The sequence below is a fragment of the Oncorhynchus gorbuscha genome, linkage group LG05 (assembly GCF_021184085.1).
Source record: "Oncorhynchus gorbuscha isolate QuinsamMale2020 ecotype Even-year linkage group LG05, OgorEven_v1.0, whole genome shotgun sequence".
Lineage (NCBI taxonomy): Eukaryota > Metazoa > Chordata > Actinopteri > Salmoniformes > Salmonidae > Oncorhynchus > Oncorhynchus gorbuscha.
Window position 1 is genome coordinate 21,153,178 of NC_060177.1, and position 27,415 is coordinate 21,180,592.

Consider the following 27,415-nt stretch of genomic DNA (forward strand, 5'->3'; position numbering starts at 1 on the left):
CTCTCTCTCTCTCTCTCTCTCTCTCTGTCTCTATCTCTGTCTCTGTCTCTGTCTCTGTCTCTGTCTCTGTCTCTGTCTCTGTCTCTGTCTCTCTCTGTCTCTGTGTGTGCGTGGAGCCTCACTGCCTTGCCGGGATACGTTGCAGTGTAGAGTTTGAGGAAGGAAATAGTCAAAGCTACAATGGGCCAACAGAATGGAGTATAACATAGATTGTTATAAGCATTTTGCCTGGTTGAAAAAGGTAAGAGGCTTTTTGAGGTTTCACTTTCATGCATTTACCTTGCTTATACATCTGTATAGAGGAATCTGTTTTTTGTTATTGTACACAGACAGTGAAATTCCTTGCATACTGGTGATGCACATGGAGAAAGACGTGTATTGTGGAGTTGCTCATTGTAACACAGTTGGCAACATTGACAGTACAGACTCACCTGTTTTGACCGTAAACTGGAAATTTGTGCGTCATGCTGTCCTAAAAAGCATAAAGGCAGTAAATGCTAATAGCGTGAAAATGAGAAAAATGGCTTTTATTTACCTTGGTTTCACAGTAACTTTATGCATTTACTACTAACATGACCCCCATTTTCTCCATAGCACAATACAATAGAGGCAGGATACTTGTCCACATGATTAATCATGTATTTAATGTAGCAAAAAATGACATTAACTAATTTTCAACTAAATGAGCAGCTACTGCCTTTTTGCTTGATTGGGCAGCATAGTACTCACCTGTTCTGTTGTCTGTAATTTCTACACCTTCACAGAAAAGGCCGGTATAGGGAAAAGCTCGGGAATTGTTGAAGAGCAACAGGTAGCATTCAATAAAACATGGTAACCAGCTTTTTGGAAAAAACTTTGAACTGTCATTTACATGAACATTTTAGTCATTAAGCAGACGTTCGTATCTACTTACAGTAGTGAGAGCATACATTTCCATACCTTGTTTATTATCTTGGTCGTACTGGTCACCCATCGGAATCCAAACCTGGCATCTACCAACTGAGCCACACAGGACCCAACTCTCCCTGTGTTTCTTTACTGAACAGGAATAATATCATATTTTACTAATAGATGTTTAGTTCATTTGTATTTATACAGGGACAGTGCACATTAATCAACGATTCAGTGAAAGTTTTCAACCGCAGTCCCTGGGCAGGTTCTTAAAACAATTACAATACAGACACACAATGAGCAGTGAGCACATGCAGAGCAACATGGAACAATAGCACCAAAAGCAACAAAACAAAATGCATAAAAGCAAGTGTTTCCACACCTCACATGCTACATACAACATGGAAAGCAGCAATACACAGCTGGGGATTATGTTCACAAGTCTGATTGGCCTTTAACCATTTCTTAGTTTTTTTTGTGAAGGTGGGATAGGTGGTGCAGTTATGCGTGTCTGATGACAGTGGGTTCCAGGCATGGGAAGCTCTCACAGAGAAAACAGACTAAAGGTGCTTTTCCATAAGGGAACTATATCCATAACTCTGCAGGCGATTCATACATGGTACCATAACAGGAACATTTCATTTCCGTATGGTTCAAATAGCTACATGGCTAATCTGTCAATCCATCTGTTGAGGAACTTTTACTGAATTTCAGTGAAGAATGTGTAGGCTAATCTGAGTCTGTGGCTGAATGGATGTTATCTAGGATAGGAGGAAAATACTTAAACGAGTCACTAAATGGGAACCAGATCTGGTATGGTGAGCTTGTGCACCAGGCTTAACCTGTTTCACGGTCCCTGCGGCCAATCGGCAATCAAGGTCCCAGTGACCAATCACCAATTAGGGGCAGGAAACATGTGTCAGGAGAAGTGCATACTGGAATGTGTGAAAGATAAACAACAGACAGGTCAAGAGGTCATAGTACCTGAGAAGAATGGATGGGCAACATGTGTTTTCACTTCAGACTTTGTCCTTCCTCTGGAAGGTACAGTACAGGAAGCACCTGAAATAGACCTGATAGGACTAGACTGGATGCAGTTACGATCAGCCCATTCCTGAATCCTCCTTCACCATCTTGTTGTCATTAGGGAGATGTGATTAACTCTTTGCTGGCTCGTACCATCTGGACCTCGTTGTTACGGGGTTAACTTGGACACAAAATGGCCTGATAGATGATTATATACGAAGTCTCTTTCTCTCTTTTACCAAACTGACTTGCTAATTTGGACTTGTTTACAGGATGTTTATGTTGCGCAGAAATGTGTTATTTGCATCACTTGAAATAGCTGAAGAGAGAATGTATTTGCATATTCTATTGTTCAAAAGATATATGGCTATATGCATACTTTGTCTTCTTTTTCCTATGACCCGTGAAGGAAGTTAAACTCCAGCCACATGTTGTGGATTCTGAATCTAAAACAGTTAGATCTGAAGAGTGTTCTTACATAGTCTATTCTATTAACTTACAATGGTTGTGGATTAAAAAAGTTTGGATTTCTCAGCAATTTTCTCTAATTTTGTTTCATTCTTTATATGAACGGCTAAGCCATTATTTAGGAAGGCCCGAGGTCTTGCACACTTGGCCGAGAAGCAAATATCAAATTATTAGAATACTAAAAGGATCAACATCATTTGGTGAAAGCTTAAGAAGCATAAACCTCTTACAGAATTCCACACTCACGGCCACAATAGGTTATTTAAAATGTGATACCAGTGCTCTGTGTGTGTGTGTGTGTGTGTGTGTGTGTGTGTGTGTGTGTGTGTGTGTGTGTGTGTGTGTGTGTGTGTGTGTGTGTGTGTGTGTGTGTGTGTGTGTGTGTGTGTGTGTGTGTGTGTGTGTGTGTGTGTGTGTTGTTCTCTCCAGAGTCTGAGCTTTCATTTCAGGGAGCCCTGGTTCAAGGTAGAGCTGACACTGTGGGTAACTCCTCTCACTTCACAGTTGTATTTGTACTGACCACAAATTGACCAGTAGCTGACCACTCCTCTGTAGGTAAACCAGCGGTCCCCTGTGAACGGTGAGACTAACCAAGAACGGTTGACACGCTTAGAGGGAGACAAAGAGTTCCTTGTCCTCCAGGTAAGATTACCTTATGGCATAAACAGTGCATGCATGTGTATGTTTTGCATTTGTGTGTTTGTATGGGAGACAATAGTGTGTTTCGCTGCACATTAGCATATATCCAGAAGCATACCACCCTGCCTACCACTGCTGGCTTGCTTCTGAAGCTAAGCAGGGTTGGTCCTGGTCAGTCCCTGGATGGGAGACCTGATGCTGATGAAAGTGGTGTTGGAGGGCCAGTAAGAGACACTCTTTCCTCTGGTCTAAAAAAAATATCCCAATGCCCCAGGACACTGCCCTGTGTAGGGTGCCGTCTTTCGGATGGGACGTTAAACGGGTGTCCTGACTCTCTGAGGTCATTAAAGATCCCATGGCACTTATTGTAAGAGTGGGGGTGTTAACCCCGGTCTCCTGGCTAAACTCCCAATCTGGCCCTCAAACCATCATGGTCACCTAATAATCCCCAGTTTACAATTGGCTCATTCATCCCCTACCTCTCCCCTGTAACTATTCCCCAGATCGTTGCTGCAAATGAGAACGTGTTCTCAGTCAACTTACCTGGTAAAATAACGGATACAAAAATAAGAGTTGTGTTAATGGATATATTCTTCACCTACAGAAATTATTTAAATTCAGCTGAAGTTGAATCCCCCGAATTTAATATGAGCCTACTGATATACATGAGGATACATTACACTGCATTGGCCCCCTTATGTATCAGTCATAAGAGAGGGAGGAAGAGAGAGAGAGAGACGGAGAGAGTTGAATTTGAGCCTACTGCAATACAAGAGGATACATTACACCGCATTGGCCCCTTGGTGCCCTCTATAAAATATAAACAGTAGTATCTCTATCATGTATCAGTCATAAGAAAGGGAGGAAGGGAGAGGAAGAGAGAAAAAGAGAGAGGAAGAGGGAAGGAGATAGAAAGATAGGGTGGCAGAGAAAGATACAGAGAGAGGGATGTAGAGAGAAAGAGAGAGATATATATATAGATATATATAGACGTAAATATATGAGAGGGGGGGTGCTAATCCAGTGGTTGGCCTTAATTGCTGTGTTTTTTTGTTGTCAACAAGGGTTAGGTACAAGGGCAGTACTTCTTAAGTGTGTGTGTGTGTGTACACTAGTTCTCAAGGCTGTTGAGTAAGGGTTTTTCTGAAGTCAGGTCCAGACTTGCTGGCTACAACACACCTCTGTTTGTTGGCAGATGTGATGTCTTGTTGTTGTGTATATGTCTCATGTACACACTACCACATTCCTACACTAAACTCCATCTGATTGGCTGGTTGAGCCCTGCCTTTTGTAACTGATTGGCTCTTTCGCTAGTTTGTTTTCTCAACAGCTTTATCTACATCATGAGTAGTGCAGAGCCGGCTTGATGGGCTGAACTGAGAAAAACTCCTGAAGGACAAAGAGTCCTTCATTCAGCTTTGGAAATATTTGCACTGTTTAATTTGGCAGTGTTAAGTCTATATCAATTAAGGAGCAGATATGTTGTGAAATGGATGGCAGGCAAAGAGAGGTGATTTGAATGACTTTGAGAAAGTGCATACGGATGGTGGGGTTAGATAACTTCCCAGGTCTGGAGGAGTAAAGGATGGAGCCAGGGAGGGAGAAAGAGAGTGTGGGAATGAAGGATGAGCAGAGGTCAAGAGGGTTGACAACATTGAAAGAAGGGGTCAGAAATGTTGATGTATTGCTGTCTACTGGTGTGACTAACTTTCTACTCCACCCCCCCCACACACACACACACACACACACACACACACACACACACACACACACACACACACACACACACACACACACACACACACACACACACACACACACACAGGTGAGCGTTCTGACGGACCAGGTGGAAGCTCAGGGAGTAAAGATCAGTGATCTGGAAAGTTCTCTGGAGGAACACCAACACAAGCTCAACTCTACAGAAGAGATGCTGCAGCAGGTAAGGACCTCACACTCTGCTCATCTTCCATTCATACAAACCTTTAGCACCAACCGTATTTACAGTCTCAGTTTAGACTGGCTTCAGCATGATATCAACTTCCTCGATTAATGTGTGGTTATCAGGTTCACTTCCGTATCTTCCCGTTTCTATTCAAATTGGGATCTGAAAGTCTGCATCACAGCAGCACAACTATTATGCCTTCTCCCTTAGACTGACATAATGACATTTGCTTTATGTATGACTAGAATGCTTTAAAATAATGCATGTGTGAGCAGGGGACATCCAAAGCTTTCATCTACTACTTTTTGTATTTTAAGACTAGCACACACACCCATAGCACAAAAGACTCCTCATACAATAGTCTTATATTCAGTCCACTAGCAGACTAGATTTAGACATGCTCTGTCTCCTAGCAGACTGTCTAGACATGCTGAGTCTCATGGCAGACTGCGTCCTAGAGAGGCCAGCTTCCCAGGAGGAAATTCCTCCCTGGCATTCCAGTTAGCCGGACTCCAAAGTCTCTGACAACTCAAATATTTAGTGTGGTCTGTTCCCGTCCAGAACTGATTCTTGGAGTGCAGTGGCCGTCTGCTCTGGTAGGTTTGGTCGTGGTGCTCTGCTCTAGGGCTGGTCTGTCTGGGCATGTGTGCACAGGACCGGGAGCATAGTCGGTCACACCCCTAACCCCCCGGCGTGTGTGTGTGTGTGTGTGTGTGTGTGTGTGTGTGTGTGTGTGTGTGTGTGTGTGTGTGTGTGTGTGTGTGTGTGTGTGTGTGTGTGTGTGTGTGTGTGTGTGTGTGTGTGTGTGTGTGTGTGTGTGTGAGTGTGACAGAGAGAGAGACAGATCTGTCATCAGTAGAGGTGGTGTGTCCATGTCTCCCACTCCTGTGAGGTGCAGTAGAGTTCAAGCTCAGAGCAGACATGGAATCTCAGTCAGAATCAAGGATCCTCTTTACAACTAAGCTAAGATAACTTCATGACAGCAACATGCATGAAAAGGACTATCGTCAGTCCATACAAACTGGAAACTGAGGTAGGACAAACTTTGTATACTAGTAAGCATTTTTGCTACAGTATATCATCATTCCAGGGAGAGGCTTTCAACTGCTCCAAAGTTCCCCTGAACAAATTCTGTATAGTAGGCCATCTTTGTTAGACTGTCATTAAATGCCAACAATGCATTTAATTTGCTAGCCATTGCAAACTTCGATTCTGTTGCAAAAAGTTTGTTAAACAGAAGCAAAATAAATGAAATGGGGAGGGACCTACCAGCATTTGTTCAAAATAAACTTTTGATTTGCTCCCTTTGTTTCCATTCAAGGTTCCAACCCTTTAGAATTTTCACCTAAAGTGACATACCAAAATCTAACTGCCTGTAGCTCAGGACCTGAAGCAAGGATACCCATACTTTGAAGTTTGTGGAAATGTGAAATTAATGTAGGAGAATAGATATAGATCTGGTAAAAGAAAAAAACAAGTTTTTAAAAATTGTTTGCACCATCATCTTTGAAATGCAAGAGGAGGGCCATTGTTATTCTAGCCCAGGCACAATTTAGATTTTATCCACTAGATGGCAGCAGTGTATGTGCAAAGTTTTAGACTGATCTAATGAACCATTGCATATCTGTTCAAAATGATGTATGAAGACTGCCCAAATGTGCCTAATTGGTTTATTAATACATTTTCAAGTTCATAATTGTGCACTCTCCTCAAACAATAGCATGGTATTATTTCACTGTAATAGCTAATGTAAATTGGCCAGTGCAGTTAGATTAACAAGAATTTAAGCTTTCTGCCCATATCAGATATGTCTATGTCCTGAGATTTTTTTTGTTACTTACAACCTCATGCTAATTTCATTAGCTCAACCGTCCCACAGGGAAGACACCAATCCCGTAGAGGTTAAAGGATAAATGGTTTCCATAATGAATACACCCCTGGTTAACTCTGTACAGCAGGGTTGTTCTGAAGGGCCGGGTTTGTTTCCTTGAGACGTGGTCAATATGAGGCGTTGGACCTGAGCCGCAAATCTCTTATTAGTGACACAGCTCTAATATTTTCCATGTGCACTCTCCCAGAAACCTTAGAAAACAAACCATTTTCTCTTTTAAAAAAAAGCTACATTTTTAAATGCCCATGGTTGGACTGCCTCAGTGCTTCAGATATTTTCTTTGGACCTTTTTAAGGCTGTGTTTACACAGGCAGCCCAATTCTGATATTTATTTCACTAATTGGTCTTTTGACCAATCACATCAGATCTTTTCACATCAGCACTGTTTCAGAGCTGCTCTGATTGGTCAAAATACCAATTAGTGAATAAAATATCAGAATTGGGCAGCCTCTGAGACTTTGCACCTGCCTGAAATCAACCTAGTTAGCTGTTGAGTGAAATAGGGACATTCAAAGCAGACTGTTTTTCTGATAAAGAGGGATAATTAGTGGCCCAAGCAAGGTCCTAATCAGCATCATGTTAGATTGATAGCAATCCTCATTTAAATAGGAAGGCAAGTGCTGAGCCTCTGCAGTATTTCTAGTTGTTGTATGGCAACTGTGCGGGGTTCTGTGGGCTCTTCATGCTCTCCTCTGCATGATTTGTAGTTGTGTGTCTGCCTGTGAGAGGGGCAGTAAAAATAGTGCCCAGAGGCTGAGTATATTTAGCCGTATGGACAGTGTCTGACTTTGAGAGAACTTAACAGAGCTAGACGGTAGCTTCTTTAGTGTCCAGTGTAAAAGTTCTGTTTGGTCTTGGTGTGGTTGTACTATTATTTTTTTCTCCATTTGCATGATTGGTGTTAACAAGTGTCTCCCCTGGTGGCAGGAGCTCCTTAGCAGGACGTCACTGGAGAGTCAGAAGTTGGACCTGATGGGAGAGGTGTCCTACCTGAAACTGAAGCTGGTGGACATGGAGGAGAAACAGATTAATGGAGTAGCAAGGAAGCATAAAGCAGAGGTAGGGACATGCACACGAGGGGTGATGAGTGTTATCCTAAACTTTTATATATGACTGAGGCGGTTGGAGTTGAGTCCCTGAGACAGACTGTACTGTAGCAAGACTGATTTTAAAAAAATGTATATATTTTTTTAAAAACATTTATAGAGTAGTGAAATAATTCAGCTTCCCTGAGGGGGTTTGTTTCACATCCCTTGTGATACTTAAATTTAGTGAAGTGAGCTTTGCCAGGAAATGACAGGAGTGCATGTACAAGTCCTGATCATGTTTTGGGAGATATAACAATGCTGCTGACGTTGACAAACACACTAAAGACAGTAAAATGTACTCCACCCTCTTCCTGGACTACCTAGGAATGAAACTACTCTCCATGGAGTCATGGCTCTGTGTTTTAGTTCAACCTGAAATGTGTTTGCTTAAGCCCATATGGTATGTTGGGTTACCTACACCCATCACCACATGAAGGTAAGGTCTAACATTTTTCCTCAGAACTACTGCAAAACTTGATACAGTTATGTAGTTACTGTAAAAACATGACTTGTCAAAGAGCCTTTGTGACCCAGAGCACATCCAGTACTATGTGAAGCCATGATGGTTGACTGGGTAAACCTGAGGGTGAGTAGGCTTTAATTCTGCGACAGGTTTAAGGTTTTAGTTTTTAGTGTAACGTTTTAGTCAAGTCCTGATGTTTATGAAATCATGACTGGCCTATTGTATGAGCTGCAGAGGCAGGTGGTTTCCAAATTTGGAAACCCCACCCCTTTCAAGCCCGGGTAGCATAACCCTTTAGACAGGAAATTATCCATACCTGTGGTTTGTAATGTAGAGGATATTCGGTACACTTAGTAATACAAGGACATGTGTTGCAATAGTCTTTATGCTCTGGTCATGTACACACTGCCTTCCCTATGACAGCTGACTGGAGAGAATGAGACCTCTGCTTTGAACATTCCTCTGTGCCATGTGTGACCATTCAAGTGTATAGTATGCGTGTGAATACGCGCACGCACACTGACACTCTTTTTAGGCCTCCCTGCTGTGGAGCGGAGTCCCTAAGCTCATGGTTATATATAGCTGTGGACAGCTCTCCATACATGTCATATCCTCTATACTGGACACCATGTGATAATTCCACAGTCCAGGTATAGCTCTGTGGTTGTTACACTCTGTGATAACATGCCCTGCTCTAATGGACTAGACTGTTCCTTTCGTGTGGCAGTATCGCGCACACGTGTGCGATTAGGTACCTGTTCTCACTCCAGTAGGTCAAAAGCATATTTAGACGAGACAATTTCACAGGCCCAGAGGGTGTTTAGATCTCACAGCCCTTTGTTTTGTCATTATGGTTCACTCAGACATATCAACCCAAATCACTGCATGGCTTTAAACATTCCATATGTTACTTTATTAACTAAATGGGTGTAGAAAATGTAGGTAGTATATTGTTGAGGAACACCGCGCACATCTTTTCATTATTTTTGGGGTTTTATTTTCCTTATTTCTCTCTTCCCTTTGTCAGAGTGTTGTGAACTTGATTAGTGAGCTGCAGGAGCATATGTGTAAGTTTCAGCAGGAGATCAATTGCAGGATCTGGGAGAAAACAGGCCAGGCTGACAGCAGCCCACAGGAGGCCCAAAACCCAGACCAGGGGCTCGCCTGTGAGGGTAGCCCAGAGGAGGTACATGACAGTGGGCTGGAGGAGCCTCCTGACATGATCCCATTCCCAGGTGTGGAGAATAGCTCCAGTACTTCTGAGGAGCAGTGCTGCTGTGGAGAGAGTGTAGGCAGAGAATGTCTGCATGACCTTTGACCCTAGCCGTCCCATCCCTGTGTATGGAATGATCCCAAGGCTCTGACACTTAGCTCTATGCTTGCACTAAGGAACCCCTCATCACAACTTGTGTAGTTCATGAAACCCAAACCCAATGCTATCCCATGACTTGTGTAGATAAGGGGGTTGCTGCATGCACTGTACTGTGGTGTTTTGAGTAGTTGGCAGATAGAACTCATGGACTAATTGATAGTCTCCAGACTATTTAAACAATCCATTATCTGTTGATTTACATTTGTGACAATGACATGTACAATTTGTAAATCCTTTTATCAATGTCCCCAGGTCATACTTCAAGAGCTCAGACTTCTCAAGGAGAAAGTAGACCATCTTGAAGACCAGAAGTCCCAGTATGAGAGGAGACTCAAAGCAGCAAAGGTTAAACATGTTAGCCTACCTCATCTCCTGTTATGTCTAGACTGTACTAGTAGTGCCCAGATTCCTCTGCTATCTACAGCTTTCCTAAACTATGTCCAATCTGCTAAAATCAAATCTAATTTTATTTGTCACATACACATGGTTAGCAGATGTTAATGCGAGTGTAGCGAAATGCTTGTGCTTCTAGTTCCGACAATGCAGTGATAACCAACAAGTAATCTAACTAACAATTCCAAAACTACTGTCTTATACACAGTGTAAGGGTATAAGGAACATGTGCATAAGGATATATGAATGAGTGATGGTACAGAGCAGCATACAGTAGATGGTATCGAGTACAGTATATACATATGAGATGAGTGTGTAGACGAAGTAAACAAAGTGGCATAGTTAAAGTGGCTAGTGATACATGTGTTACATAAGGATGCAGTCGATGATGTAGAGTACAGTATATACATATGCATATGAGATGAATAATGTAGGGTAAGTAACATTATATAAGGTAGCATTGTTTAAAGTGGCTAGTGATATATTTACATCATTTCCCATCAATTCCCATTATTAAAATGGCTGGAGTTGGGTCAGTGTCAATGACAGTGTGTTGGCAGCAGCCACTCAATGTTAGTGGTGGCTGTTTAACAGTCTGATGGCCTTGAGATAGCTGTTTTTCAGTCTCTCGGTCCCAGCTTTGATGCACCTGTACTGACCTCGCCTTCTGGATGATAGCGGGGTGATTCTGCCCAGTTATTCTGCCCAGTTAGCGACGAGTCATTTACAGACAAGTCATTCACAAAAGGCTATTTTCTGAACAAATCTGCAGGCCATTTTCTTTGTAGAAATGGATTTAAATGGTGGTTAGGTCCTTGTCTCTTGGCGATGTTACAATACCTTGGTTAACACACCCCATTGCCATACCTCGCTGGCTCTCTCTACCCCTCAATTTCTCCTTTTCTTGAACTTCATTGCGCTATTTTTTAAATATATTTTTGAAACTTTCACTCGCTTCATCTGTCCCATCTGCTTTTTGCTCATACTATGCATTTTAACTTCAATCACTGCTAGTGTAGCTCAGCCTTCCTAAAATGTATTTTTTTGCTACACATGGTCATGCTGCATTACTGTGAACATCAGTGTGCCCTATGTAAAACATATAGCCTGCTCTGGAAAGATGAACAAGACAAATCATGTAAATATCTGCTTCAGGTGCATTTTTCTGCACCTACGATTACATCTGCTAAACAGTTTACACCACCAATAAACTTAGTCTCCAACAGTTTTATGTGGAGGTTTTTATGAGTGTTGACTTTGTCTTTCTATGAGTATGTGTTTTTAGCTTATGCATGCTCCTGATCTTACCCTGTTCCCCTATCCCACACAGGCACAGATATCAGACCTCCAGCAACTCCTGCTCAGTAAGAATGCAGAAATAGACAGCCTGCACGCACAGCTCCTGGCCAGACCACTGTCCGCTGAGACGTCCGAGAGAGGTAAGCACTTCAAAACTGTATTCAGGGTTTGTTATTCTGTAATGAAGGGGTTGTAATGTCCTTTGTTGGTGACTAGCCAATGGGCTTTTGTCGGTCATGGATCAATAACATGCTGCGACTGTGCCCGTGAGTGGTGCTAACAATGGTTCTCTCTCCACCTTGCATTTCCACTGTTGCAGGATATGTACAGGAGAAGGCTCAACAATAAGCACAAGCCTTAACACTATTTAACAACTTTAAAACACTGCTTCAACATCTTGTCCCTTGCCTGAATTCACTCGTTCATACCCTGTTGTGGGGCTCCAAGAAAATCAAACCCAGAAATGGATCTTGGCTTCCTTGGTCTGGTAACATTTTATGAGCTCGTGTTCTTCAGCTGAGCAGATTATTGAATCCCTGATCAGAATACAGAATTTCTACTGGGAAGGGACTCTTGATCTGTGAATGTCAGCCAACTGGTGTCCAGTAACAGCCTTGATATGTCATCATGCTCTTGCTACTAGAACTATGGTTAAGTGAGTAAGTTTCATTTTCAGGAATCTTTTCCATTGCCTATGGCTGCCTGTCAACGTTCTCTACTTAATTTCTGCTTTATTGTATGGACTCCTAGCTCATATAGTTTATTTTTCCCTGGCTAGGTGAGATGTTTTCCCATCTGAGAAAAGCTCTGCTCCATCGCTTTTACAAAACTATATGCATAAATGGGGTAGAAAATTAAAGATTGCAAATACATTGTCATGTATTTGTCATATTGTGGTACTGCATACATAAGGTACAAAATGGCAACTACAGTATGACTCCTTTCTACAGACCAGGAGCTCCAAAGGTTAAAGACTGGGATGGAGATGCTGCTGGTTGCCAATGATGAAAAGGTGAGTAGGTGTCTGTCAAAGGTTACTACTAATGCATGTTTGTCTCTCTTGGTCCAGTAGTGAGAATTTGCTATACGTCACAAAATAAAACATTGAACTGACTGATTCCATTGCTTTGTACAGTGTATACAGTTGGGTGCCGTTGTATACATTAAGCAATGTAGGCATACACAGCAGGACCATCACTGTTAGCATGGCAGGAGCTGCTGGAAGGCTGATGGCGTACGTAACCACACCCGGAGCACCGCAGTTTACAACACAGAGCTTTTGTACTCTTAGTTGCACCCACGGGTGGAATCTTTGAACAAAAAGGCCTCATGCGTTCTCACTCTCTCCGCAGCCATCCGTTTTTGGCAAAGCCACAATTAATGAGTCTTGGATATGCCAGACCTAATTTTGGAGTTTGGTCCATTAAGATAAACTAGACCAGGCCAGGGGCACTGGCACCACTTCAAAACGCATGCACGCACTCCGTTACCGCTACTGATTTCCAGCTGTGCCCATGTCACACCACATTTCTCAACTCTTTGTTAAAAGCATATGGAGAAAGCCAATTACAGTGCCTTGCTAAAGTATTCAGACCCTTTGCATTATTTCAATGTTTTTTAGTGGGATTAAAATTGTCAACAATCTAGAGTTTAAAAAAAAGAAACATTAGCATAAACATAACAGACTTGCACAAGTATTCATCCCCTTTTTGTTTAGCTAAGCCTAAATTAGTTCAGGAGTAAAATATGGCTTAACATATCACAAATTACCTGGACTCGCACTGAAATAATAGTCATTCAAAAATCCAGTCAACCCCTAATGCTTTCTCTGTCTCCCATAAAACACATTTAAGGTCCCACAATCAAATGTTGAATTTCAAGAACAAAAAGCCTCAAAGGGTAGTGATGGGTAACAACCGATCTGACAATGAAAGTCTTTCAAGCATGATCTGGTTGATTATTAAACCACCCAGACACATCTTAGTCCTACTGAGGTGCAGGACAGGAATGACACTGCTCAGCGATATTACCATGAGGCCATTGGTGATTGTTTTTGGAACAAAAAAAAACAAAACAAACAAGTTTAGTTCTAGCTGTTCAGGACCAGTTTATTACCGGCCACCCTTTTCAAAACAGACCAACTCTGTTAACGGGATCATTGACTTCATTAGCTGAGATTTCTGATGCATATATGGTTGAATCATAAGCATACATGGACACTTTGTTTAGTGGCAGTTCATTGGTAAAAAAAAAGGGTAGAGTGCCTAGAGATCTGCCCTGTAGTACACCACACTTGGTCAAAAATGTAGAGTTTTAATGGTAGCTTTTCTGGGTTCAATTAGTTTGCCATGTCATGGATTCAGAGCTGAGATTGAAAAATCCTAATATTTCTCAACTGGTTATGGTCAATATCATAGGCTATACTGAATAGTACAGCTCTTATTCTTATCAATTTCATTCAACTTATCATCAGTAATTTGTCAGTATATGTTGATTGCCCTTCTCTATAAGCATGTTAATTCTTCATTTGTTTAGAGAAATAGCATTATTTGGTCAACTTTTTTTTTCCTCCAACCATTTGCTAAGAGCTGCAGCAAGCTTATAGGCGTGCTATTAGGACTTGTAAAGGCTGCTTTACCACTCTTGGGTAGTGAAAATACACTGCTCCACAAAATAAAGGGAACACTTAAACAACGCAATATAACTCAAAAACTGTCCACTTAGGGAGCAACACTGACAATACATTTCACATTCTGTTGCGCAAATGAAATAGACAACAGGTGGAAATCATAGGCAATTAGCAGGACACCCCAATAAAGGAGTGGTTCTGCAGGTGTTGACCACTTCTCAGTTCCTATGCTTTCTGGCTGACGTTTTGGTCACTTTTGAATGCTGGCGGTGCTTTCACTCTAGTGGTAGCATGAGACGGAGTCTACAACCCACACAAGTGGCTCAGGTATTGCAGCTCATCCAGGATGGCACATCAATGTGAGCTGTGGTAAGGTTTGCTGTGTCTGTCAGCGTAGTGTCCAGAGCATGGAGGTGCTATCAGGAGACGTGGAGAAGGCCGTAGGAGGGCAACAACCCAGCAGCAGGACCGCTACCTCCGCCTTTGTGCAAGGAGGAGCACTGCCATAGCCCTGCAAAATGACCTCCAGCAGGTGGTATGAGGGCCTGATGTCCACAGGTGGGGGTTGTACAGCCCAACACTGCAGGACGTTTGGCATGAAAGCAGGTTCACACTGAGCACATGTGACAGTCTGGAGACGCCGTGGAGAACATTCTGCTGCCTGCAACATCCCCCAGCATGACCGGTTTGGCGGTGGGTCAGTCATGGTGTGGGGTGGCATTTCTTTGGGGGGCCGCACAGCCCTCTGTGCTCGCCAGAGATGGCCTGACTGCCATTAGGTACAGAGATGAGATCCTCAGACCCCTTGTGAGACCATATGCTGGTGCGGTTGGCCCTGGGTTCCTCCTAATGCAAGACAATGCTAGACCTTGTGTGGCTAGAGTGTGTCAGCAGTTCCTGCAAGAGGAAGGCATTGATGTAATGGACTGCCCCGCCCGATCCCTCAGGAGACCATCCGCCACCTCATCAGCAGCATGCCCAGGCGTTATAGGGAGGTCATACAGGCACGTGGAGGCCACACTGAGCCTCATTTTTGACTTGTTTTAAGGACATTACATCAAATTTGGAACAGCCTGTAGTGTGGTTTTCCATTTTAATTTTGAGTGTGACTCCAAATCCAGACCTCCATGGGTTGATAAATTCGATTTTCCATTGACAATTTCTGTGATTTTGTTGTCAGCACATTCAACTATGTAAAGAAAGTATTTAATAAAAATATTTCATTCAGATCTAGAATGTGTTATTTTAGTGTTCCATTTTTTTGAGCAGTGTACTTTGGCTTCCCTCAAAGCCTGAGGACAAAGACTTTCCTCTAGGCACAGTTGACCTGACCGCTTTGAAGTGGCTAGAGTCCTCGGTAGCTTTCCATCAAAGTTGTCAATGCCAGGTTTGTCATTGATTGGTAACAATTTTTCCACCTCTCCCACACAAACTTTACAAAATTAATAAATAGATTTATACATGAATACGATGGCTCACTGTTTGGCATTTCCTGCCAAAGTTTGCCCACTTTGCCAATAAAGTCATTAAAATAATTGCCAACACTAAATGGCTTTGAATAAGACATGAGTTTTTCCATTTATATAATTGATCTTGGCTTCATAACGCAGTTTCTTTTTGAGTTTAGTCACAATTTGCAGTACGGCAGCCAGTCGGCTGCGTAGACAACTTATTGGCCACTCCTTTTGCCCCATCACTTTCAACCATACAGTTTAAGTTCCTCGTCAATCCATGGAGCCTTAACAGTTCTAACAGTCTTTTCTTAACAGGTGCATGTTCATCAATAATTGGAAGAAGCAATTTCATAAATTCATCAAGTGCAGCGTTTGGTTGCGCCTTTCATTAATCACATCAGACAAGCATATGTAACATCCACGTAAGAGTCATATTTTTTTTTTGCTATGATCTTATACACTATTTTAGGATTAGCTTTTGAAAAGTTTGCTGTCCTGACTATAGCCACTATAGTGTGATCCCTGCATCCAATGGGTACGGACACTGCTTTTAAAGAAAGTTCTACAATATTTAACAATGTGATCGATACATGTGGATCTTGTTCCTCTGGTGTTTTTAAACACCCTCGTAGGTTGATGTAATAACTTGAACCAGATTAAAAACACTGGTTACAGTGAAGCTTCCTCTTGAGCAGACCGCTTGATGAATCCCAGTCAATATTCAGGACCCCATAAAAGTAGACCTCTGTTTACATCACACTATCAAGCTTTTTACACATTTAGATACTGACTGTTAGCACTTTGGGCTATAGCAACACCCCAAATAAAGTGTTTTAGATTTGCCAAGTGAACCTGCAACCACAACACTTCAATAACATTTGATGTAAGCTCATTAAGCATTACAGGGATATGACTGAATATACAGTGCATTTTTCTAAAAATACTTATTGTTTTTAACCTCGCCAATCTACACACAATACCCCATAATGACAAAGCAAAAACATTGCTTTGAGTCTTCTTGGGTATGACGCTACATGCTTGGCACAACTGTATTTGGGGCTTTTCTCCCATTCTTCACTGCAGATCCTCTCAATCTCTTAGGTTGTTTGGGAAGCGTCGATGCACAGCTATTTTCAAGTCTCCAGAGATGTTCGATTGGGTTCAAGTCCGAGTTCCGGCTTGGCCACTCAAGGACATTCAGAGACTTGTCCTGACCCTTCCTCTCACTCAATGACTTTCATCTTACCATTCTGTTTCATCGTGCTGACTGGGAGAACTGCAAACTGTTCTTCAGTTACTTGAATCCACCGGTATTTTGACAAAATACAAAGCTATTTTCTTGTAACAACTGCTTGCAGAACTTTGTCATGGTAGCTAGCAACACAGGTTACGCTGTTTCTCTTCGCAGATCCAGACAGGGCAGGTCACAGGGACGATTGAACCTAACAGCAGGGATCTAGACGGCCACAAACTCGGGACGATCTGCGGTCCCAGCCACAATGGCTAACGTCTTCGCGGTCTGCCCTCAACCCCGCTAGGTAAATGGCTCCTCAGACCTGGCCTTAGTTGGCAAGATCACTGGACAGAGACTAGCAGTCCCAGCAACTGATGCCAACTGTGTCGCGGGATCCAAACTAAAAAGTTAGCTAGCTACTAAGAAACATTTCAAAACACAACCGAGCTCTTCCTCGTTTCATGTTAAACCAGAAGTGACGATAGTTATTTAAAAAAGAATAGGCAAATATTACACAATCCAGCTGTGCAAAGCTCTTAGACTTACCCAAGAAGATTCATGGCTGTAATTGATGCCAAAGGTGTTTCTAACATGTTTTGACTCTTGGAGCTGAATATTTGAGTTATTATATATTTTGTTCACACTTTGGCGTTTTGTGTAGATTGACAATTCAATTTTAATACCACTTTCTAGTACAAAATGAGAAGAAATACTCTGAATACTTTTTGAAAGGTACTGTATGGATTAATCTCCCTGTTACAGGACCGGCATATTGAGGAGCTCACACTGCTCTTAGTCCAGTGCAGACAGTTCAGAGATGTAACCCCAAGACAAGGTAACAACCTTCCCTACCATACTCTAGTTATTGATTTTTATTTTATTTATTAAAAGCCACTGAAAGGGTAAAATATTCCTTACATTCAAATATATAATAAAGCAGAACATTTCCATTACTCTTTGATAGCTCCACCCACTGTCCTCTCAGTATCCAATGAGAGGACTCTGTCGAGCAGCAGCGAAGAAGAGGAGCATGGAGTGGTGATGACAGTTCCTCCCAGTGCACTCCCTGAGAACACAAAGACTGAGGTGGGTCAGAGGAAGGGGAATATTCAGATGGGGAACACATTGTTCTCTCAGCCCCAAGCATACACTGACAATTACTCCAGTTTTCAGTATCAGCATAATATGAAGGTTGAAAGTGCTTTGGATTAAAACATGATTGATCCTGCCCAATATGGTTCAGAAGTCTCATTTTCCCACAAGACTTCTATTGAACTAGAGGCTGTGGCGCTAAAGTCATATTCCTTGTTCCCTGTCCTTATCTCCATCTCTCCTCTGGTCCAGATGTCCTTCAGCGGTTCGTCCCCCCAGCTTGTGTCCAACCTGCCAACCCAGAAGGGGAGAGAACTCTGGTGAGACTCTGGGGAATGGAACACCTTTTACGGGACTGCACGCACAAGGGACTGCACACACAAGGGACTGCACACACAAGGGACTGCACACACAAGGGACTGCACACACAAGGGACTGCACACACAAGGGACTGCACACACAAGGGACTGCACACACAAGGGACTGCACACACAAGGACACAATTGACTGCACTAATCAATATATTTTTCATTGGGAATGATCAGATGATAATGTATTTTTATCAGGACGCATCCCCGACTTTTATCAAGCAGTATGGACAACCTACAGAATGGATCTTCACCGAAGGTAGTGGAGACATTTTCACCTGTTAACATTTACATTACATTACATTTACTGACCAGAGTAGGAAAATCTGACTAGAAAAGGCATTACTTGTCTCCCCAATCTGTATCACAGCACTGACTCCTTGTCATCTAAACTGTTCTTCACCTTTTCTACCTCTAGCATGTAGTGGGGATTCCTGTAGAGGCTGAAGTGTCTACTGCGGTATTAGAACTGTGAACAAAACTCTTCACTTTCATATCTAACCGTTACTGTTCCCTTTGTTTGGGTCACACTTCTGACCACATTGTTTTGTCTTGACAATCAGAATTTTACAGAAAAAAATCAATGAATTTAAAGTAAAATTAAACATTGTATTGGTCTAATTGTTTAATTGATCTGTTTGTTCTCCAGAATGGGCCTGTAGATAACAGGTGCCAGACCTTGCCGGTGAAGTCCTCCCTACCAGAGCATAATGGAGAGTGCAGTGAGACACCGAGCCAGAGGTCTCTAGAGGGGAGTGAAGACGGAGACTCAAGTAAGTCTGAAGAAGCACTACCCCCACACTGTCCATAGGTGCTTCAGACACCTTCACCTCAGAGTATACTGTAGGTTTCCCTGTGTCTTGTGTTTATATGGTGGACAGACCTGCTCTGAGAAAACATATGTGCTTAGTTCTGGCCCCGTCTACACCACAGAGCACAAAGCCCCTGGTAGATCAGACCAAGCCCTGGTCCTCCCTTTGAGACAGGGCACATACACAGGTCTCTGATCAGTGGCTAGTGGCACTGTGATCAAAGCTAATAATGGAGAGGTCCCAGCCGGAGCAAAGGTCGCTTACCTCAATTCCACCTTCTCTTTCTAAATGATCAAAGTCCACACAACTCCACCCTCTCTCACGGACCACACTCACCCCAACTCCACCCTGGGCTTTGGAGTGGCAAATCAAGCCCATGAGTGTATGATCCTCCCACAAAATGAATCTATTTTGGCCTCCCGGCTTTAAATGGTGCCATATTATGGATGCAGTGGTGGGATTTTGTGCTGCGCACATACAGGCACAGGCCCAGCAGCTGGCGCGCCTTTCTATGTGCTCTCACTCCTGTTGGGTGGTCGGTTTGAGCCAAAGGCCTCCAATACAAACATGAGAAAGCAAAGCGCTACCAATCCCCTAGTGGGCCTATCAGTGAGTCTTACTGGGGTCTGACACACACAACTAAAAAGACATTAGACAAAATACTTTACAATTTACATATATAACATGTTAACGCTTTTAAGTGCGTGTGTGATCATCAATCACTTACACATACATGTCAGTACATATACACAAGATGGTCATATGGGGGAGAGGCATTGTGCTGTGAGGTGTTGCTTTACTTGTTCTTTTTTAAAACCAGGTTTGCTGTTCACTTGCACTATATAAGATTGAAGGAGTCACGCACTCATGGCTCTGTATAATACTGTATGTTTCCTTGAATTTGTTCTGGACCTGGGGACTGTGAAAAGACCCCTGGTGACATGTGTGTGTGTCAGTGCTGTGTAATTTGACTGCATACAACTTGGAATTTCCAATACATTCATGTGTCTTATCTTTCAGGGATATGCACACGTAAGAGTGTCCATGACACTAGCCATGAGTTAATTAACCTGTTTGCTACTCATCTCTCCACAGGCTATTGGCAATAAACAGAATTCAATCATTAAGACTGAAGGTTCCCCGCCTGTATGAAACCCACTTGCACAAAGATAACATCAGCTATTTGTCTTGCGGGCCTGGAAAGAAATTACTTTTTTGAACAAGTTGATTTCTTTCATTTTCAAAAGCAACTCTAATGAAAGCTAAACCAGAACCTTCGCACAGATGTAAACGTCCGATATATGTAAACGTCCGATATGTTCTTTCCCCCCTTCTTACAGGAAAGATAGAGAAAATGGATGACACCTCATCCTCTGACCTTTCACCCCAGTCATCAGGGGCGGAGTCAGGTCAACAGACTATTGGCTCTCCAGAGCACCTGAAGAACAATAACAGTATCAGAAAACTCTGGGGAAAGTGAGTGGGTATATTTTTTAAAATAAAAAATATATATACAGTAAATTAGGCATATGTACCTCACCTAAAATTGCAAGCTTTGGGATGTGAATGACACCCAAGTCAAGTATATTATCTACAGTATGTCTATGAAATCAAATACTGTCCTCTCTTCCAGGATCAGGCGGACCCAGTCAGGGGGTCTGCAGGGGGAGGACCTGGAACCAAACCAGTTTAGGAGAGGGGGGCTGCGTGCCACAGCTGGGCCAAGATTGACCCGGACCCCTGAGTCTGGCAGCTCTGTTCGGTAAGACTGGGTTTGGGGGATGACTCCTTGACACCACATAATTCCTCAGTAGATTATTGGCATGAAAGAAAAATTTAATAACACTTAATTTCGAGCATCTACAGATTTCTACTAACCTTAACCCCTATCCTAAACCTTACTATTAACCTTACAGTATCAAACAGTTGCTTATCAACAGATGGCTTGTTGATAGTATGCCCATATGTAGAGCTTCTACAGATTTCTACTAACCTTAACCCCTATCCTAAACCTTATTATTAACCTTACAGTATCAAACAGTTGCTTATCAACAGATGGCTTGTTGATAGTATGCCCATCTGCTTCTACAGATAAAAATTCCGGACTATCCAAATAAAGGGTGCCCAAGATGTAACCGATTTGGTCTTATGTAGCAACATTTGAAATGTTTTTTACATTAGGTAACGATAGCATAACTGGTGCATTTTAACACCAATAAATCCGTGCATTTAATATATCAATCTAGCACACCGGGCAACTAAAGGCAACTTTAGTTGCCTTTAGGATAGGATAAGTAATCCCTCTCACCCCCCCCCCCTTTTAGATTTAGATGCACTATTGTAAAGTGACTATTCCACTGGATGTCATAAGGTGAATGCACCAACTTGTAAGTCGCTCTGGATAAGAGCGTCTGCTAAATGACTTAAATGTAAATGTAATGTAACTTTCTAAACAATGTTTTTGCTTAGTTTTCTAGCTTGTTAGAAGGTATAAACGGTACAGTGAAACGGTTACTTGCAGTCTTTCGTTTAGACATATAGCTTGGTAAACAATGAACCATAATCCCAACTCATAATATTAATACTCATATAGCATGAATCTACAGGTAGTTAAAGCTAGGTTCAATGTTACCTAGCTAGCTAACATTAGTCTATAACTAGCGATGTAAATGGCTTTGAGATACAAATAGCATTATTACACAGATCATACACGTAATATTAGCCATTGCACTTTAACGTGCAATGAAAAATGACGTTCTGACAAAATTAGAAGATAATAATATCTGAAAATGTAGCTAGCTAGACTCTCGTACCGTATAAACGCTTCTCCCTCTTTGTCACAAATGCCATGGTTGCCCTTAGTTTGACAATGTAATCCAGACAAATGTATACTACAGCCTTCTGTGTTCTCTTTGACTCCCTCGGCATTTGCAATCAAAAGCCTGCATTTTCCCCATCTCCTTAGCGATCATACTCTGCTTCCACCAGGCATTCCACTGATTTCAAAACACTGTCCTCCCAGAAAGTGAAGATCCTTAGCAACACTGCAGTTCTTTGTGAAAACTTTCACTAAATTCCACTTTAGAAAGTATTATCTTAACATACTTAGCAGCTCATGTTATAGACAGAAGCAGGCTACATGGCAGACCAATCCGAACTCCTCTCTCGCCATGTCCAGCCCAACCATTATCTCTGCCAATCATGGCTAGCGGCAGGTAGCCTTGCGGGTAGGAACTTTGGGCCAGTAACCAAAAGGTTGCTGGATCGAATCCCCAAGCTGACAATTAAAAAAAACCCGATGCTCTGAATGCGTTGATGTTGATTTAAGGCAGCCCTCCTCACCTCTCATTCAGAGTGGTTGGGTTAAATGCAGAAAACAGATTTCAGTTGTACAACTGATTAGTTATCCCCCTGTACTGTTTTTCCATGGTTAAACCAACTAGGCTCATAATTGAATAAAATCCATTTTCATTTACAGACGGCATACAAGTTTGTTTTTAAAGGAACATGAAAGTTCAGATGTTCCAGAATACATTTCTGCAAAAAAAGCTTTTTGATAAAATATGTAATTTTAATAAAAAAATGTCTCCAGTATAGTATTGACATGTGACATGCCTACTTTACGGAAATGAGTAACATATGTTTGCTACTGCAACTGTTTCAATATAGGGTATACTGTTCACATAGTATAGATGTTGAGTTGGCCAAATACAATACATGTAGACAGATGCAAAACAAGGTTTTCCATCAGTATTCTCTCTCGCTCTCACATTGTTCATATAATTTCTATCATTCTGTCTATCAGGGATATGAACACACCATTCGGCCAGTGGACCAGGGAGCAGGTGTGTGGTTGGCTGGAGGACTATGGTCTGGGCCAGTACGTCAACCTGACCCGGCAGTGGGTCGACAACGGACAGACGCTCCTGTCCGCAAGGCCACAGGACTTTGAGAAGGTCATTGAGGGGGAGAGTGTTTCTACCATGATGAACTTAAAAACATACAAAATTGTTGCTTCTATGGTGCCTATATTAGGACAGCCTCAAGCAGGTCAAGTCAGTCACTCAGAACTTTTCAGTCTCGGCAGGATTCCATATGGACACTCCGTTGTCATAATACTCTCTGGAGAACATGTAACACAGCAGGAATCAGGATCATGTTCTGAAGTTAGAAACCGTCATTGATTGGCTTTGGGAAACCACAGAAAAACCTTGCATGTGTTTGGGAACCTTATTTGAATGTAAATGTTTCTGTGTCCACAGGAAATGGGTATCAAACACCCGCTACACAGGAAGAAACTACAGCTGGCCCTAAGGGGGTTCAGTACTAAAGCCCTGGAAAAGTCATCTGAACTAGACCACATTTGGGTTACACGTACGTCTACAACTTAACCTGTACTATTAAAATCTACTATATTCAGACATTGCCAGAAGTGTGGTATTTGAGGTGCACAATGAGTCAACTGCATTGTCTGTAGGATATTTTGCTGGGAAATGTTCCTTGTTCAAAAGGAAGTTAAATGGTTAGCTCTGATTGGTCACGTGCAGGATGGTTGGATGACATAGGCCTTCCTCAGTACAAGGACCAGTTCCACGAGGGGCGAGTGGATGGCAGGATGCTCCAGTATCTCACCGTGGTAAAGCTAAACAATGAGATTTTTGAAAGTGAATCCTGTTTACCTGCTCATGTGATATCATCACCATTTAATATACAATTAGTATAAAAGTGTTCCCATACAGTGAATATGCCCTAGCTTTCCTACTTTACCACAGTGAATATGCCCTAGCTTTCCTACTTTACTACAGTGAATATGCCCTAGCTTTCCAACTGAACTACAGTAAATATGCCCTAGCTTTCCTACTGCACTACAGTAAATATGCCCTAGCTTTCCTACTGCACTACAGTGAATATGCTCTAGCTTTCCTACTGAACTACAGTGAATATGCCCTAGCTTTCCTACTGAACTACAGTGAATATGCCCTAGCTTTCCTACTGAACTACAGTGAATATGCCCTAGCTTTCCTACTGAACTACAGTGAATATGCCCTAGCTTTCCTACTGAACTACAGTGAATATGCCCTAGCTTTCCTACTGAACTACAGTGAATATGTCCTAGCTTTCCTACTGAACTACAGTGAATATGCCCTAGCTTTCCTACTGAACTACAGTGAATATGCCCTAGCTTTCCTACTGAACTACAGTGAATATGCCCTAGCATTCCTACTGAACTACAGTGAATATGCCCTAGCTTTCCTACTGAACTACAGTGAATATGCCCTAGCTTTCGAACTGAACTTCAGTGAATATGCCCTAGCTTTCCTACTGAACTACAGTGAATATGCCCTAGCTTTCTTACTAAACTACAGTATCTAAACTGTTTCCCAGAATGACCTGCTTTTCCTGAAGGTGACCAGTCAGCTCCATCACCTCAGTATAAAGTGTGCTATCCACGTCCTCCACGTCAACAAGTTCAACCCCCACTGCCTCCGACGCAGGCCTGGAGAGGAGGTGAGAGGGTGGGAACCCTGAGGTGGGGGGAGGAGGTGAGAGGGTGGGAACCCTGAGGTGGGGGGAGGAGGTGAGAGGGTAGGGACCCTGAGGTGGGGGGGGAGGTGAGAGGGTAGGGACCCTGAGGTGGGGGGAGGAGGTGAGAGGGTAGGGACCCTGAGGTGGGGGGAGGAGGTGAGAGGGTAGGGACCCTGAGGTGGGGGGGGAGGTGAGAGGGTAGGGACCCTGAGGTGGGGGGGAGGTGAGAGGGTAGGGACCCTGAGGTGGGGGGGTGAGGAGGTGAGAGGGTAGGGGACCCTGAGGTGGGGGGAGGAGGTGAGAGGGTAGGGACCCTGAGGTGGGGGGGTGAGAGGGTAGGGACCCCGAGGTGGGGGGAGGTGAGAGGGTAGGGACCCCGAGGTGGGGGGGGGGTAGAGACCCTGAGGTGGGGGGGGGGGGGGAGGAGGTTAGGGACCCTGAGGTGGGGGGGGAGGTAGGGACCCTGAGGTGGGGGGGAGGTGAGAGGGTGAGAGGGTAGGGACCCTGAGGAGGAGGTGAGAGGGTAGGGACCCTGAGGAGGAGGTGAGAGGGTAGGGACCCTGAGGAGGAGGTGAGAGGGTAGGGACCCTGAGGAGGAGGGGGGAGGTGAGAAGCAAAAGTTGGCAAGATGGATGAGAAATGAGTTAATATTTGTTTAATAAGATTTTACTGCTCAGTGGAGGAACTCTCTCATTTCTCTCTCCCCTGGTCAGAGGAACCCCTCTCCTTCAGAAGTGATCCAATGGTCCAACCATCGTGTGATGGAGTGGCTTCGGGCGGTGGACCTGGCTGAGTATGCACCCAACCTACGGGGCAGTGGGGTCCATGGAGGTCTCATTGTGAGTGGACTGCACCTCAGAACCATGCATGTGTCCCAATTCCTCAAACTTTTCTGAAGTGTGCAGTTGCACACCCCCTGTCATCTGCAGGTACACACTTTGGAGGAAGACTGGAGAATGTTCCTACCCGAGTGAGCTCCAGCCCTGTCCTCTACCCCTGTACTTTAGATTCTGGAACCATGGTTCACCTCTGAGACCCTGGCCATGCTGCTGAACATCCCACCTCAGAAGACCCTGCTCCGCCGCCACCTGGCCACCGCCTTCACCGCCCTGGTGGGGACACAGGCCACTCTGGACAAACGGGATTATGCCAACGCCACCGGCCATGCACCCCTCACTACCGCCGCCAAAGTCCGGGTATGACTGCTGTGTGTCCATGGAAGAAGGCCCATGATTACTGTATGATGTGCTGTGAATACTGTGTACATGTAATGAAATCTGCTGTTATTGAGAGTTTTAGAAATAATCCACAGTAGTTATTGTTCAATATACGTATTGTGTACAGAGGACCCAAGCTGAAGCTCTTGTCTTCCTGTATTATTTCAGCCCAAGAAGCTTGGTTTGACCCACTTCAGTCACCTGAGGAAGAGGAGCCCAGATAATTTGGCGGACTACATCTGCCCGATAGACAGTGGGGGCCTTTCGGTCATGAATGGGGTTTCCCACCGGCTGTACGCAGGGGTCCGTGGCCTCAGCCCCATCCTGGACAGCGAGTCAGAGAAGCGGGAGCAGGTGGGGCCCAAAAGCTGACACTGACGCTCCCCTCAGCCAATGACTGCAAATCTTATGGCTTTTAAACCCCGCCCCACATGCCTACGTAAACATATCCCTGCTCTCCCTGAATCAAGGTGCTGATTCAGTGTCAATTCTAAAGCAGTGTTTTTACCAAATGGTGATTCACTGGACAAGATACTGTGTGTGTGTGCATATAATGAATATCAGCAGGATGTGCTAATTGGGTATTTGCTGGATGATAATTAGCTGGATGTGCTAAATACATGTTTACTGCATATGCTTATTAAGTAATTGACCTGGATATGTTGAAATCATGACTGACCTGACAGGCTAAATGAGGATTCATAATGCTATGTTTGTATAATGGTTCCCTTTGAAAGCTGCTCTCTGCATTCCTGGAAAAACGAGATGGATTAAATGTTCCTATCTTCTGCCATTGCTTCAGAACACGACCTTTATGATGTTACTGACCATTGTAGTCTTCCTCCTTACCTTGCTGGATTTATCTTCGCTATTAGCTGCCTTTCTTGAGTTATGGTACAAAATGAATACCTTTTCTGTAAGCTTGTTTGATTTATTTTGTGCTATATTTAATAATTGGCAAATTCACGAAATGAGGTGCTCTCATGAAAATTCAGGTTTGCACACAATACCCAACTCAACTGGCCTATAATTATATATTGAAAATAATTTTCAGGTGATTGTTTGGTTAATTTGAATCCTAAATGCATTATTTAATGTGGTGTAAGGTGAGTGGGTTAAAGGCCACACTAGCCAATATTGACTCTGAAGCAGAGTGCTCTTGCGGACTGACTCCACGATAACACACATCATGGATTATAGACGATGCTACAGCGGCTTCAAATAATTATTCCGTCAATGCACACCTGAAGTTAACGGCATTGCTACATCTGTACTATTGTATACTATCATGGGACTGGTAAACCATGAATGCTGACGTTTTCAGATTGCTGATTAATGTTCCATCCACTGAGGACAGTTCTGTCTCCAGCTCAGACTCTGAGGAAAACATGATGAGGTTTCAGCATTGTTTTTTCAGAGAACTGAAGACTGTTTATCATTACAATAAGTCATTTTCCCTCATGGTGTTTGTGACACTATGGCTCAAGTTACAATGCTACAGTAGGTGGAGTATAATTCAGTATGTTGGACTGAATTACCATGCGCCTCCATGTTATTGCAATATTATGGTCTTCATTGTATCCTCAGGTCCATCATTAAAGTTATACTTTA

General features: G+C 43.1%; 1 protein-coding gene across 6 annotated transcripts; it reads left to right on the forward strand.

Annotated features, from left to right (window-relative positions):
* LOC124035656 (liprin-beta-2-like) lies at positions 1 to 27,415 on the forward strand. 6 transcript variants are annotated; one of them, XM_046349216.1, is made up of 21 exons: positions 3 to 241; positions 2,941 to 3,027; positions 4,850 to 4,963; positions 7,785 to 7,916; positions 10,033 to 10,125; positions 11,504 to 11,612; positions 12,423 to 12,484; positions 17,552 to 17,624; positions 17,754 to 17,875; positions 18,134 to 18,201; positions 18,448 to 18,508; positions 18,899 to 19,022; positions 20,402 to 20,537; positions 20,695 to 20,823; positions 22,867 to 23,017; positions 23,324 to 23,435; positions 23,609 to 23,697; positions 24,447 to 24,569; positions 25,301 to 25,426; positions 25,595 to 25,783; positions 25,973 to 27,415. In XM_046349216.1, exons 1-21 carry the CDS (start codon positions 194 to 196, stop codon positions 26,174 to 26,176), a joined length of 2,352 nt encoding a protein of 783 aa, XP_046205172.1. In that variant the 5' UTR covers positions 3 to 193; the 3' UTR covers positions 26,177 to 27,415. The 6 variants fall into 6 exon arrangements, with proteins under 6 accessions (XP_046205178.1, XP_046205172.1, XP_046205173.1 ...); XM_046349222.1 differs by lacking the exon at positions 25,973 to 27,415 and having other exon boundaries at positions 1 to 241; positions 25,517 to 25,655; XM_046349217.1 differs by lacking the exons at positions 3 to 241; positions 2,941 to 3,027 and adding an exon at positions 4,342 to 4,534.

Excerpts from the sequence above, each read along its gene's own strand:
- LOC124035656 (XM_046349216.1), top strand. The coding sequence starts at position 194 with ATGGAGTATAACATAGATTGTTATAAGCATTTTGCCTGGTTGAAAAAG. Across the intron at positions 20,538-20,694 it reads ATCAGAAAACTCTGGGGAAA|GATCAGGCGGACCCAGTCAG; the intron begins GTGAGTGGGTAT and ends CCTCTCTTCCAG. Across the intron at positions 23,018-23,323 it reads GGCCACAGGACTTTGAGAAG|GAAATGGGTATCAAACACCC; the intron begins GTCATTGAGGGG and ends CTGTGTCCACAG.